Source organism: Plectropomus leopardus, chromosome 20 (genome assembly GCF_026936395.1).
Source record: "Plectropomus leopardus strain MGB_pleo_1.0 chromosome 20, ASM2693639v1, whole genome shotgun sequence".
Lineage (NCBI taxonomy): Eukaryota > Metazoa > Chordata > Actinopteri > Perciformes > Serranidae > Plectropomus > Plectropomus leopardus.
In genome coordinates this window covers 26,175,194-26,191,402 of record NC_142195.1, presented here as the reverse complement: position 1 = coordinate 26,191,402, position 16,209 = coordinate 26,175,194, and the positions used below count along the sequence as shown (strand labels likewise).

Below are 16,209 nucleotides of genomic sequence, written 5' to 3'. Positions count from 1 at the left end.
ACGATGAAACACTCGTGGCGTGTAAAGATGTTTTGTCTGCCGTTTGGCGCCACATCGAGTGGTTTCTTTCTGCAATTTATGAAAGGAGAGGAGGTTTTGGCTCCGATCCACACACAGACAGGCATCCATTTTTTGGTGCACACTTACACACCGTGCAGGGTCGCAGGGGGCTGGAGCTTATCCCAGCATGCACTGGGTGAGAGGCAGGTTACACCCTGGAGCAACTGGCAGTCTGTCACAGAACATGCTTTAAATCTCACATCCTCTTGATCCCCATCTCCTCTCTTAACGATGTCTCCTTGTCTCCTCTCTCCTAGCTGCCAGCTCAGCTGTCTGGTCGAGGAACGGTGGACAGGGAGCGTCATCGCCAAACTATGAGGCGGCTCCATTGCACTCTCTGGTACGCGCGCACACACATACACACACATACACACACACACACACACACACACACACACACAACACTGTACATGCCTAGTATGTATTTATGTTTATAAATGCCAATAACCTCCACTGTATTCAGGTGGAGTTTTCTCTGCAAAGCTCAGCTGATTTAGCTACTTTACTTTTGGTTTCTCTTTTTTACTGAAAAACAGTAAAACACAGACACAAATAGTGAAGGGAATCGATTAGAATTTATTGATACCAGTTCCAGTATTGATTCTGCTTATTAGTTTGATTTTCCTTTTATGCCCATCCCATTCTCGTGAATGCAATATTTCAAGAACAAAGGGATTTTTTTCCAGTTTGGTAAAAATCAACCTGTTGAACTCAAGGATGAAATGGTAAGATTTTGGTGGTCATAGGTCAAAGGTAAAGTCACCTTGACCTTGCATATGTTTCATTCTTGTGAACTTGACATCTCAAGAACAAATTGAGAGAATCTCATTGTCTTTGGCACAAACATCCACTTGGACTCAACGATGAATAGATTTTGGTGGTCAAAGGTCAAGGTCATTGTGAACTTTTCTGTCTTATTCTTGTAAAGGAGACATTTCAAGAACATCTTGAATGAATGTTTTCCAAATTTGGTAAAGACATACACTTGGATTCAATGATTAACTAATTAGATTTTGGTGGTAGCAGGTCAAAGGTCAAGGTCAGCTTGACCTCAACTGTCTCATCCTTGTGAATGTGATATCTCAAGAAAGCCAACAGAGATTTTTTTTTAATTTGGCACTAACATCCTCTTGAACTTAAGGATGGAGTGAAAAGATTTGGTTGTCTTGGTTCAAAGGTTAAGGTTACCTTGACCTTGCATCTGTCTCATTCTTGTAAATGCGATATCTCAAGAGCAACTGGGGGGAATTTCTTCAGATGTGACACAATCATTCACTTGGACTCAATGATGAAGTGATTAAAATTTGGTGTTCAAAGCTCAAGGTCATTGTGACCTTGCATCCGTCTCATTCTCATGAACTTCGATATCTGAAGAAGGCCTCAAGGGAGTTTCCTCAAATTTGCCACAAACATCCACTTGGACTCAACAATGAACTCGTTAGAATTTGGCAATTTAAGGTCAAAGGTCAAGGTCACTTAGGTTATTAAATGCAAGTAAAGACCCGGAAGCCATAATCTGTTGGCCTGTTTTTGGTCTTGAGATTAGAATAATTCGCAGAGATTAGGATGTCCTGGAGTTTTCTGTTTCACTCAAACTACCCGTCAGAAAGAATGCTGAGTCAGAGCTGCTTCAGTTTACGGACTTAGGAGAGAAAACTTCAGCAGGTTTCTCAGATCTTTCCGTGTCTCTTCACTCTGCAGCAAAGTCGCATCGAGGACCGTCTGGAGCGTTTGGACGATGCCATCCACGTATTGCGGAGCCACGCGGTGGGGCCGTCGACGGGTATGACAAGCGGGCACGGTGACATGCACAACCTCATCGGGGCCGCACATACGCACAATGGCGCTATGGGCGCTCTGAGCAGCGGGTACGGGACGGGACTGCTGTCGGCCAACAGACACTCCCTCATGGTAAGACCGAGAGCATGTTTTTATTCTGTAATGAGCGTAAGAGTGATGACACAAGTCCTTTTAATCCCATAATGTTTGTGACAGAACCCAGCAACTACATTATTTTAGTGAAAATTAAACGCTGAAGTCACAACTCATATAACAATCCAGCTTTCTGTCAAAATAATGCCAGTATTTTTTTGCATATCCTACTTGTTTTAATCTAGATAGATGTGCTGGTATAAAAAATGGTTTAAACTGCCTAAAAGAAGCACACCCTCTGAATAAAGGATTCAAAAAGTAATGAATTCTTGATACAGTAATGCGTCTTTGTTGCTGTGGAGCTTCACAAGGACAAATGTTGTGGGAAAAGTGATTGAATAATTTACAAAATGAAATCAAGGCCAGTTACACTGACACAAGTTTAATAACCATGCTTTTGTTGCTTTACAAGATAACTCGTCTTGGGAAAAAAAAAAACATGGTCATCATCTAAAAGTCAGACTTTCTTGAATTTTTAGCAGTGGATTTAAACTGACAAATGAGACATGAGTTGTGGTGAGTCAGTGAAAACAACAGTTCTACTTTTTATTCGTCTTTGGCATTTTTAAATAGATCACAGTAAAGATATGTACACGCATAGTCAAACAAAAGTTTACCTACTTTGTTAATAAAGCGAAATGAGGAGCATTAAAGAGGATACAAGAGGAGAAAACAAAATGAGGTTTAATTAAAAGTATGAAGTCAGACAGACAGCAGTAATGTTTTCCGTATTTAATTTTGGATTTCTTTTTTTTTTTTTGGTCAACTTGAAACAATAAACATAAAGAACCAAACAGCTGTGTGACATAAGGAGATGTAGGAGGGCGAGAGAGAGAAGCATTATGAAACACAGCCAGTATAAACACATTCAGATGCCTGAACATGTTCAGTCAGACCTACTTTGTTTATTTCTGCTTTACGTTGGTGCACGTAGACACACACACACACACACACACACACACACACACACACACACACACCAGATGGCCGCGCAAACCAGCACACGAGACTTTCTACACACTCACTACCTCTGTGACAGCTCTGTGCATGGCTGCAGCCTCTGTGACGTCATCTATCAGGTGTCTTGAGGGGACATTTTGACTTTTTTTGCTGTTTAGTAGTATTGTGGCCTCCAGGGGGCGCTAACAGCGGCTTCACGGCGCTCTCACCACAGTAGTTCAGGAGCTTTGTCCCTCTGTCTCTGGTCTTTGTTAAAGTATTTACTTTGAAGTGTTGTTTTCTAAATGGAGAGCACCTGTGGAACAGGGGAGCGTGTGTGTGTGTGTGTGTGTGTGTGTGTGTGTGTGTGTGTGTGTGTGTGTGTGTGTGTGTTTGTACATGCGCACGCTGGCCGGCTCCCACAGAGATTATCGTCTTCTCACGCATATGTGTCCAGCTGTCTCTCTCTCTCTTTCCCACCTTTGTCTCTCTCCTCTCTTCCGTGTGTGTTTTTGTTGTAATTCCCGCTTCTATTAAAGGGGACCTATTATGCTTGTCCCTATTTTCTCATATATACAATATAATATTACAGCGGTGGACGTTAAATAATGGGTTTAAAGTGGCCAAAGTTTCAAATAATGAGGTAAACGTATGTAAAAGTAGTCCCCTTTGCACAAAAACCTCCTCCAGACCGTTCTGAATGATCTGTTTCCAATGTTTTTTTCTACTTTGGCTAAAAAGTATGCAGGCACGCCGCTGCAAGAGAGCGCTTTAGGGACGCCGTTTATTTGTCCGCCAAAGCAGAAGACGTTAATATCGTCCCGTTTCCCTCATCAATAAGCCAACAGGATTTTTTTCTATAGATTTAGGATTATTGCAGAAAATAAGCTTTGTAGTAAACACATGTTTATGATACTTACACGTTTTGTTCGACAAGATAATCTTCACAAGTGAACGCCACTTTTAGGATTTTTGAAGCTTAAATGCGACTGCCAGTAATAAAAAGCTAATGCTACGGCTTAATGTCACCACCACAGCGACACTTAAGTTCAGTTTACTTTACTTTACTTGACACTAGCTGGTGAAAAAAGTGGAACATTTAAAAGATGAATAGACAATTATTTTATTGGACAGGAAGTGGAGACCAAACCAGAGCAGATCGGATCAGCACAAACATAACACACATTTGTTTATGTCATTGGTTTTTTGGGGAGTTTTGCCCCTGGTGGTCATAAAAATGGATAAATGCAGCCTCAAGAAAAGTAATTAAAATACAGCAAAAGTTAGGAATTGATGGAGGAAAGAGATTACACACAAACTAAAGGTTCACAATATAATTTAAATGTCAGTCTAGGGAAATAGGACTAATAGATGAGACATAAGAGATATACAGGGTGATTTGAACGTCACACAAAGGTGATAGTTAAGGCTAAGAGATCTTAATAATGTCAAAAAATACCTTAAAACATAAGAAACACTTTAAATTAATGTGAACTTTTACTTGTCACACACGAGTGGAAAGAAGCAAATAGTTTGGTTGAATTCATGTTGTAAATTAATGTTTGTGGTGAAGAAAATGCTTAAAATTTAAGGTTAACTACTTTTCCATTTCATCCGAGTGCTTTTAAACACTTTTCTGCACTTTGGACGTCCCCAGAGACAAATTTGGCTTTCAGGTTAATGAAGTGTCGTGCAGTTGAGCCCAAGAAAACATTAAAGGTTAACTTCTTGTTAAAAGGTAATATTTATACAAACTACTTTTCCGTTTGAAATGATTCCAGAGACATTTTTGACTTGTTTTTATACGTTTGCACCCAGTGGAAAATAAGAATAAAGTGAAGGATATGTGCTGAAAAACACTGTTTGCATATGGACTCTTAAAAAACACACACACAGAAGCTCATAAATTGCTCCTTGTGTTGTCATTAGGACCCGTGTGTGTGTGTGTGTGTGTGTGTGTGTGTGTTTATTCAGGCGCTGGATTATTGGCTGATCGACAAACAGGCTCATTAAGACTGAAAACACAGCAGCTCTATAAAAGGGCTTTTCCATGAGTCCAGGTCAGTCTGCCCTCACGACACGCGTTTCCACTGCAGCCTCAAATCAGGGGACAGTCGATCCGTGTTGCCGCGGTCCCGCTCGATATCGGGTCCAACCACCGCTAACCTGTGGTGACTTTGTCCCCTTAACTTTGTCCTAAAGTGGCTGAATCCATATGTGTCCATGCTGGAGACTCGAGAATAAAAAGACTAATCTCTGTGCGTTTAGCTCTCATTTAATTCTTTACAATTTTTAATAATCGTGTAGCATGTATGTGCTCTGTACTTGCAAATATGCACAGTGTGCGTGCGTGCGTGTGTACAGTGCAAACAGGAAGTTTGAACCAAAAGAAAGGAAAGAGCCTCAATAGAAACTCTAAAAAAAAAAAGAAATGAGTGGAAAATTAACTTAGAGGAAGGAGTGATGTCATCTCTAAAATGAAGCCATTGTGTTTTTCTCATGCATACACGTCTCTCTCTCTCTCTCTCTCTCTCCTTCTTTTCTATGTGACTCAACCAATGTCTCTCATTTTTTTCACTTTTCCATCAACCTTGTCTAACTCCTTTTCCACTACATCACTTCACACACACACACACACACACACACACATATATATATATATATATATAATTGTAAGAACAATGCCCCCCCAAATAGAGACCGTAACAGAAATAAAGGCAATTTTGGAAATCATGTATTAGTTATGACAAAACTAAAAGGTTGCAGTGACCCCAAAATTATCTACACTCCCTAATTTATGTTGTACTGCCACAGGGACTGCAGATAGAAATCAGCTAAAAGTTACATCCGGTACAAAACATCTTTTCTCAACTTGAGATTTATGTCCATTGTACGTGGTCCCTGACAAACGATTAAAATTAATAAATAATTTTTAAAAAAAAATTAAAATAATAACAATAATAATGATAAAAATAATAGATAAATATTTAAATAAAAATTACTTAAAATAAAACAGTATATAAAGCAAGTGGGAAAAATTGGAGAAACAAATGAAGCAAAAAAAAAGAAACAAAACAAGGAGGCTCAGTCATCACAACCAAGCAGGGAGGTCAAACAAATCAATATAATTTAGGAGAAGTCTCCAGATTTTTCCAAAAGAACGAGGGGACCCTTACAGGGACGTTTCTCAACTCTAACGGACAGTAAAATGTCTTTTTTTTTTTGCGATCTCTGTCCGTAACTTTCCCATACTTCATGTTTTCCTGTCATGTTTCTTTTCTATATATTTTTCCATTAACTCTCCTGCAGATGTGACAACTCTCTCGTTCTTTCCTGCTGTGTTTTTATGCTTACACACACACACACACACACGCACGCACACACACACACACACACACACATCCTTTTCCTTCTGTCTCTCATTGACACACATTTTATTACTTATTTACTTTATTACATATTTTCTGTCACTTTTGTTTTCATGTCCCTGTCTTGATGTACTTGCTTTCTCTCTCTCTCTCTGTACCTCTGTCTCTCTCTCTCACACACACACACACACACACACACACACACATGCACACAGCTGTATGTAGTTTGGCAGTGTTCGGCAGAGACGCCTGCAGGCTGAGGTCATAACTCTGGGAAAACAGGTGGTAGACTGATGCGGGAGAGCGAAAAAGAGGGGGCGAGACACATACATACTCAAGTGCATCATACACACACTCGAATGCATAAACGCAGAAGTAGAAACGTGTTCTGACATTTTACATTTTTTTCCACTTATGTTTTCTTTATTCACAAATCATTACATTTTATGGAGAGAAATGCACAAAATGCGCCTCAAAACAAAGACGGTTAGCAGCACTTTTTGTACGTTTGTCGTGACGTGATTTAGAGATGAGTTTGAGTCTGAAACGAGGGGAAACGTTAAGGGTGTAAAACGTCTCCCGCTCTCTCTCTCTCCATTAAACAGTGTTACAGTCAGTGAAATGGATCGTAATCCGCATCACTTTGCTGTAAAACACACTAATGCCCTTTAATACTCTCCTCTCTTTTCTCAGTCACTAAATCTGCTCCTGTAAGCCGATGGAAATCTGCCATCGCCCGTTCCACCTTCAGGACGATATAAACGCGTCTATAAAATGATGTGGCCAAAAGTATGTGGACACCCATTGTCGGCAAATGTTTGCGTGTTGTTCCTGATGTGATTTAGGTCAAACGAATTTGTATAGCAGAAGATTAACATACATGGCATCTCAGTCATGAAACATGTGTGAGTGAGTTTGAACAGTTCACAGAAGGAAATTTACGTGTATTTCGGCATTCATCAGAATCGTGGTTGTCAGGCACAAACCTCGCAACTCCACATTTCACTATTTTTTTTTTCCCATGAATTAATTTTATTGGTTCCCTCTCTGTCAGTTTTACCATAAATATCCTATCTCCATCAGATCTTTTTAAAAACATCCTTTTTTCTAATTCCTGAAAAATAGCAAATTTGGAGATAGGAGATTTACACCCGACAACAGCAACAGGTTCGAAGCTCCGATCTTTCTGAAGGTGAAAACAAAATGTACACCTGCCTGACTGCTTGTAGTGTTGCAGAAATTTAGGAATGCACATATTGCTTGCCATGATTAGACATTAAAATTTGAATTTGTGCGTTTTCTTATGTTATCAATACGCAGATGCCTTTAAAAAACACAATCTAAACAAGACAAAAGATAAAAAACATCAGACATTTAGCTAAATAAGTTTGCAATTTGTAGTTAGTGAAGAGCATCAGTCTTCTCCTTCCAGCCTGTCACACCGCCACTAACAGAAGATAAAATATATTTTTCTCATCTTCACTTCACCCAAAATAATTTCAGCAAAAAGTTTTTCTCTCTCTCTCGCTCTTTGTTTTGGCCGTGTTTGCAGGTCGACAGGATGCACTCATCCATAGTCATTTCCGCCTCCTTTTATGGCGATTCACGGGCAGAGATGTCTGTTAACTGCTGACGATCAGGAGCACGCCGTCAATTTACAATTAATTGGCATTCATGAACATACACACGTGCCTACGATCAAATCGGAGTTCCCCGCGGCGTTCATGAATCATGTGTAGTCTTTTTAGTATTTTTTTTATGTTCTTCTCACAAATTTACTAACGTTTCATGAGTGAGGCCGATGGTTTGTAATGCTCGGATCAAAAAGTAGGTGCAAATAGTGTGTTTCTTTGCATTTCTTAAATAAGTTTTTTTCTCATACATTATATAGTGTGTTAAGTTCATTCTCTTTATTCATATTTTTGCTTTAATTAAGTGATCATGCTGCTAATTTATTCAGTGATGTAATGCAAAACAAAAAAGGAGAGTGAACTCTGACCCTCAGCTGCTGATCACTGTAAAGTAAACAAACACAAATATCAAGAAAAACAACAACGCTTTCAGAAAAGCATTAATGTCAGTTTTTTATCCTCCTATATAGTCACCATGCATTTGATAAATGTGGGCTGCTGTGTTTCTCAATAACTAATATTTTTCTGAAAGGATGCATTACAGCACTGTATGTTAATATACAGGCCTACAGTATGGTAATGTCTCCGTGCAGTCCGCCTTCACTGTATTCAAAAGCCGTGTGATTTGAATATTTATGAGGGAAAAAGGTTATGATCATTGATCGTTTGTGTGCAGCTTCGCATTCACGAAGATGATTAGATGAATAAACTTTAACGGCCTTGATAATTGGTTAATACAACATGGTTTCAATTCTCAGGTTGAGCGACAAAAAAAATGCAAAAATCTTTCTCAACAATGTTGGTATGGATAATCAAAAGTGACAAACAAAAAAATAATAAATGCATACTAAATAATATTAAGTCCAGTTAAAAATGACACAATGTGCTATAACATGGAAATAATTCAACAATACAAATATATCAAATAGGACATGCGTGCACTTATTTTTGAGAAATAAACAACAAAAAAAACATTTTAAAGCTGCAACTGTATCTTCAATTTTTCGTCAGCAGATGTAGCTTCGCCTCGATGTGCAACTGTAACCTCTTAGAAAAGGCCAATAAGTGCACCATTAAGTCTGCATTTTTGTTACGCACACACGTCATGTTACATAACGTTACGTCATTGCATTCAAGTGCGTAACATGACAACGTCCATCCATGATTCTTGTCCTAAATGTAACCGCAGCTGTAGAGGCACTGATTTAGCTGCCCTGCTGTGGGTCTTAATACAGGGTCGGAACATTTGACCTAAGTGGTCGTATGGCTTGGATGAGTTGTTGCATAATGACATATTTCCAAATGTCATATTTCCCAGTGCCCCTTTCTTTACCCCCCACCCCCCCTCTCCATTTTTCTCTGTTTCATGTTTCTTTCTTTTTTTAAATTGACGTTTTACTGGACAGGCGAGTCTGTCGTCCTTCACTAGGTTCATTACACGGAAAATTAAGAAAAAAAATACATACATATCACGCCACTGGAAAATGTTGCTGTACTTTTCCTCACATGGAAGTTCTCAACACTGGGCTCTTAGTGTGTGTGTGTGTGTGTGTGTGTGTGTGTGTGTGTGTGTGTGTGCGTGTGCGTGTGTTGACGTTGCTACAGCAGGTGCTTTCTGTCAAGTGTTCAGTTTGCACAGAGGAGAGACTGTTCAGTCTAAGAATGTTCCACCGTCTGTGTGTGTCTGTGTGTGTGTGTGTGTGTGTGTGTGTGTGTGTGTGTGTGCGTGTGTGCGTGTGTGTTAGAGAGAGAGAGAGAGAGAGAGCGCACACGTTAAGTTTAGACCAATGCAGACCCCATTACAGTAATTTTGCAGTTTAAATATCTAATATACAGAATGCCAAATCCACTGAAAAATGCATCGCATTAAAAGAAAAAAGGTTGTTAAAGAGGTTGTGATTTTGCACATCCTTAGACATTGATATTTAACTTACAGCCCACAAGCCGAATCTGGCCTCTGACCATTTCCTAATTCACAGTAAAAACAAAGTGATTCACACTTTGTACTTTTAATATACATAAGTTGCCGCAATGCAAGAAATAAAGGTTTTTTAATCAAAACTAGTGGAGGTGGAGGATGCACCGTACCCCCAGACAGAGCTCCTGGCTAAGCCCCTGAAATCCTAAAATGGCCAAATTGTTCTAAAATCCAAGACATGTCTTAAGATCCCAAAAATATCATAAAATTCTACAAATGTCCTAAAATCCTAGAAATGTCCTAACATCGTAGAAACATCCTAAAATTCTACAAATGTATCTTAAAATCCTAGAAATATCCTAAAATCCTAGGTCCCCAAGCAAAGCAAGTTGTGCACCCCAGTCTTAAGATCTAACAGTTGCAAGTCTGAATGACCAGACATCATTATTTAATTAATTTATCATTATTATAAAGACAGATTCCCCTTTAATGTTGAATATGCTCTCCAGAGGATGAACTCTGCTGATTTTACTGAACCTGCCACCTTCCCTCCGGCACCTTCAAGACACAATTTTCCACGTATGTGCAGGAAATATCACTGGGAAACAGAAATATCAGTTGTGCCGCGACAATAATTGAAAAAGACAAAAGGAAATTGCAGAAATACATCTAATATGGGCTGAAATATTACAATTTATGGAGTTTATTCTTTTCCCAGACGTGTTGCTGCAGCAGCAGAGACAGACTTGTCCTCACTGTTTACAACTGCATGACAAATCTGTGTGTGTGTGTGTGTGTGTGTGTGTGTGTGTGTGTGTGTGTGTGTGTGTGTTTGTTGGAGAGAGAGTGAGATCTCTTGACCCAGAAATTCCCTTCTTTATCTTCTTCCTGTGTAATCAGCGTGCACACACACACACATCTAAAATGAACACACTTCCCACTGATAAACAACATAACACATGACAGCTACTTAGCACCTCCTCCTGTCTTGTTTTTTTTTTTAATAAATTTCAGTCTGCTTTTTGAAATGAGACATATATAAGTCTGTTCCGCCCAAACGAAGAAAGATGAAAAAACTCAAAATTCCATGAAAACTAAGTATATTGATTATTTATGGTCCCTGTCATGTAGCGTTATCTGTGTTTGAGTATTATCAGGCTGAGCATCAAAAACCAAAATGTGTCAAAACTGACAGGTACAAATGTCTACAGAATACTTGTTTTAATATTTGAGAGGAGGTCTTTGTTTTTTCACTGACCTTCTGCGTTGAAAAATATTGAAAAATTAAACTAGGGTAGGCTGTTAAATTTTGGCATTATTGGATAAAAATCCCATAATTTTCTTTTTACAAACTTCCGGCATATTGTCATTGGCCCCTTAATAAGCCCAGCGGCTTTGTGCTGTCATAGCTCACACTGTAACTACTGGTACTCTGAAGAAATATTATCTAATTTCGGGGAAAGTAAAAAAAAAACGATTTCACAGAAAAGCAGACAGAAGGGACTTCAGTATGTTTGAAGAATATATCCAGGATGTCAACCTCGCTGAGTCCGAAAATCATGGAAACATCCTAAAATCCTTGAAATGTCCTTAAATCTCAAAAACATCTTAAACTTCTGCAAATGTCCTAAAATCCTAGAAACGTCCTAAAATCGTAGAAATTGCTGAAATTATAGAAACATCCTGCAATCCTGGAAACGTCCCGAAATTCAAGAAATGCCCTAAAATCCTAGAAACATCCTACAGTTCTAAAAACATCCTAAAGTCCTAGAAATGTTCTAAAATCCTAAAAATGTCCTTAAATCTCACAAATGTCCAAAATTACTACAAATGTCCTTAAATCCTAGAAATGGTATAAAATCCTAGAAATGTGCTAAAATCATAAAAATGTCCTAAAATCTCAGAAACGTCCTAAATTTCTACGAATGTCCTTAAATCCTAGAAATGCTATAAAATCCTAGAAATGTACTAAAATCCTAGAAATGTACTAAAATCATAAAAATGTTCTAAAATCATGAAAGTGTCCTAAAATCTCTGAAACGTCCAAAATTTCTACGAATGTCCTTAAATCCTAGAAATGCTATAAAATCCTAGAAATGCTATAAAATCGTGGAAATGAGCTAAAATCACAAAAATGTCCTAAAATCATAAAAATGTCCTAAAATCATAGAAAAGTCTTAAAATTCTACAAATATCCTAAATTACTATTAATTACTATTAATATTGTAGAAATATTTTAAAATTCTTAAAACATACTAAAATCTTTAAAACGTCCTAAACCCAGAAACATGAACGGGGCTGCTCCGAGCAGCAAAAAAGTTATAAAGATCTTTAGTTATAAAGTTAGAAGCCAAACGTACAGATGACAGTGTGAACCTCCACATCACCTGATTCAGACTTTAGTTGATGAAAATAAAGGGAAACTTGTGTATCATCGTGTTCGGCGTCCTCCCCGTGCCGCCGCCAGCGCTCGGTCCTCCGCCGACTGACGGGCTGAGAGCTACTTCTAATAAAAGTAGCACCCAGTCCAAATCCATCACAATGGCCTGAATTCAGTCGTATGTGTTGTCAGAGTTAGATTATTGTCTCATGATGATACAGGAACTTAAAAACGCTCTCTGGCGGTATCTGACGCACAGGAGCTCACTGGATGGCGTGACAAGAATCATGACTTTTGGCTGGTGTTCAGCAACAAACTGTCAACCAACTTTGGAGAGTCCTTGAACGCACCACCAGTGTGTTTTTCTATTGTTGTGTTGTTGTGATGATACAGTTGAGAGCGGCGGGTTTGGAAAACTCTCCCTGTTGGTGCATTCAAGGACACTCCGACATCTGGTTTTTGAGACTTGGCTGCAGGACAGCTATTTTTTTTGTTTGTTTTTTTAATCAAGCAAACAATATGCACTTCAGAGTTTTCACAGCAGCCATATGTGCGTTTTGTTTGTAGTCTGGGTTTAATTTTGAGACCATGAATGTGGTGCTTTCAAGCAGTCAAGATGTAAATCGCAGCTTTCTGAGTGTCCTTGAATGCAACTCTGGAAAAAAAATCAGAACAAACCAAAAAAACTTTGCTTTAAAATCTGCTAAATAGTTTTTTTCTGCAGCTTTCATCTGCAACTTGCCATCATGGCTGAGAAAATCAACAAATTTTACCCGATGATAATGAAATGTAACCGAGTACATTTACTCGAGTACTGTCTTTAAGTACCAATTTGAGGTACTTTTTCTGTTAATGCCATCCTGTACTTTTACTCCGATACATGTCAGAGGGAAATATTGTACTTTTTACTTCACTAAATGAAAAAAAAAACCAAATATGGTGTTCTGATGTGTAAATTAAATTACCTGAAGATTTACACAAGTACAGCTGCAATCAGTTGATTGACAGAAACTTAATTGCTAAATGTTTTGATTAAAATTTAAATCTTTCTCGAGTTTCTTTTTCTATAATTTAATTTTGAATTTTGAGGTGTTTTATTCTATCTTTTTCATAATTCTGTTTTTTTTTTCTTTCTCTGTATTTTTTTTAATAAGTTAGAAATTTGGGGTGTTTTTTTTCTAGTTTTGTAATAATTTAAGGGTTTTTTGTTGTTTTCTTTTCAACTTGTTAAAAATTATTTTTAATTTATAGATATAATAATTTAGCAATTTGGGGTCTTTTTTCTCTTTTTTTATTAATTTAGATTTTTGGGGTATGTTTTTTCCTTTTTTTTTCTTTTACTTTTTTTTAGATAATTTTGAGGTTATTTGGTGGTTTGTTTGTTTTTTTAGATTTTTCAGTATTTCTACATTTGAGTACTTTCTCCTGATTGTACTGACTTACTTTTACTTAAGTAACATTTTCGATGCAGGACTTTTACTTGTAACAGAGTATTTTTATCGTGTGATATTTGTACTTTAACTAAATTAAAGGATCTACATACTTCTTCTCCCGCTGCTGATAGTAAATTTCTCTGATGCTTCCATATTGTCATTGGCTGCACGATTAGGTTTCGGTTTTAGTGTCATCCAATCAGATGTCTTGAATCTGAGGGACGGCGGGTAAGTGGGCGTGGCCGCGGTTTATAAGGACTATCTGAACAACACCAGCCGCAGATCAGTTTATGTGTAATTTATTTATATTTTTCTCTCCCGTCTGTCTCCTCGTCTTCCCTCCTCATTGAACTAAATTAAGGAAGAGAGAAGGAAGGCTCGTTAAAATATAAAAGCCCTCCATTAAAAATGTACGCCACACTCTCTGTCTCCCTCGCTGCTGCCATTTTACATTTGGGAATCCAGGCAGTGATGAAAGGCAGAGAACGGAAAGAAAAGACAGAAAGAAAGACAAGAGGCAAATAATAAATAAGGGAGCAAAGAGACATATGGACGGATAGACGGAGGACGCGGTTTGAGACACACACAGACACGCACACACGTGCGTGCAGACAAGCCCGTCGACATTTTGTGATATTTGCATGAAGCGAGAGGGGAGTCTGGCATGTGGTGGGCAAGACCTCGCTGTCAGCCAGCTGGATTATGAGACAGACAGAGGGATTAGGTTTTCACAACAACTTTATTTACACTTTGGTTATCATACAACATATCAAAATAGTCATGACAGACGTTAGTGTATGTATTTAAAAAATATATATGTATAATCTGATCCAGAAATGAACAAAGCTTGAGACCATTTTAGCAAACTGTTTTCTAAAAATTAATTTACACCCATCAGCCAGGCAAAAAAAGCGACTGCCAGACCCCTATAGACCCCAAAAGTCCCTTTATTTTATTTTATTTTATTTTAGCTGGTTTTAGTTATATGATTAATTGCACATTGCTCAGGGAGTCTGCAATTTTGTCAACTAAAGCAAGTTCTTAACCAGCTGATCTTGTTTTCCCGACTTGTCAAAGACTTTCATTGTATTTAGTTTTATAATCTGCTCACATGGTGAAATTCCCACATAGGTTGTATATGATCAAATCAACATGATTAAATTAAAGTTTTATAAGAGGTCATTTCTCTATGTTGGAAAAGCAACTGTGCCAATCAGAGCTGCTCAGCTGGGACAGAAAGCTGTGCAGTCCGAAAAAAGCGTATGGGCAGAAATACGTGTCATTACATGTCGCTAGAAACTGAATTTGAATCTTTCATGTTTAAATTGCTCAACTTGAATAATTGCATTTTTTGATTATTTAAATCATGCTTGAATTTGTATTGTTTACCTTGAATCATTGCGGTAAAAAAAATAATCTGCATGATTTGAAATTGAATTAATATATGTGGAACTGAATTCCAATATATTTGAAAGTGAAAGTAACTTTAAGAAATTAAATTAAGCGGCAAGCTTCCAGTTGTAGTCCCGTCTTTCTGAAAATGACTGGTTGATTGTGCAAGGGGCTATTACAACTCAAAGCTTATTGTAAGACGGCGCCCTCTAGTGGCCAAAGTAATCATTAGAGGAGCAGAGAGGGAAGTGACGTGAGCATAAAAAGTGACAAAAGTCCACTAAACGTCGAAGAATCTGTACCATGTGGTGGGCGGTCAAACAAGCGCAGGACTATCACCTAGGAGACCTGTGTTTATGTCCTAATGCCAACTTTCGCATCTTTTAAGCACAACATAGCTCAGCATCCTAATTCAATTCAAATATAAAAAATATAAATATAATATAAAATGTATTTCTGCCCACTGAAGTGAGCTTAACAGACCTCAGGTGCTCGCTTCTCATCTCTACTTGAGGCTAAGAGCTCAGGGCTACAAAAGCCTAGTTTAATACACCCGAATATCTGACCGAACTTTCAGCGGTCGAGTTGCATCATGGAACGTGTAGGTGCAGGTTTTGACAAGGAAGAAAAAAAAAATATATATATATATATATATAGGCTAAATTGGCTAAATGAGTTCCTATATATCGGCATATTGGATATCTGCAAAAGAAAAGCAAATATCAGGCATCCTTAATAAATAATAACTCTTAAATTGATTTTATTGATTTTTGATTTTTATAAGAGCCTTTCAGAGTACTCAAGGACTCCTTAAAAACCAAGCAGCAAACCATCATTAATATACAATAATAACTTCATATAATAACTTGACAAAAACTTGGTATAAATTCATTATCACTCTGTTAAAGACCGGCCACACTGCATCCACATTGACATTCAGCTTACTGTTGTTTAAAACATTTACGCAACATTTATATAAATATACAGATAAATATCCGGCATTATTCATATGGAGCCACTGTCCTGCTGATATGTTCAAAGTAAGAAGCTCAGGGAGAGGAGGGTGAGGGAGAGAGACTATTGTGAACCGCAGGATGCCACGAGAAAACTGGCATCACTCACACACACACTCACACACACACACACACACACACAC

The 16,209-nt window shown here is 38.0% G+C and overlaps 1 protein-coding gene across 9 annotated transcripts in view; it reads left to right on the top strand.

Annotated features, from left to right (window-relative positions):
* The window catches only part of tcf4 (transcription factor 4), a 279,930-nt gene that overhangs the window by 241,162 nt on the left and 22,559 nt on the right, over positions 1–16,209 (top strand). For all 9 annotated transcript variants that reach the window (XM_088071478.1, XM_088071481.1, XM_088071476.1 and 6 more), the window contains 2 exons: positions 318–400; positions 1,762–1,971. In XM_088071478.1, the coding sequence (XP_087927604.1) occupies positions 318–400; positions 1,762–1,971 (293 nt within the window). The remainder of the gene's footprint in view (positions 1–317; positions 401–1,761; positions 1,972–16,209) is intronic.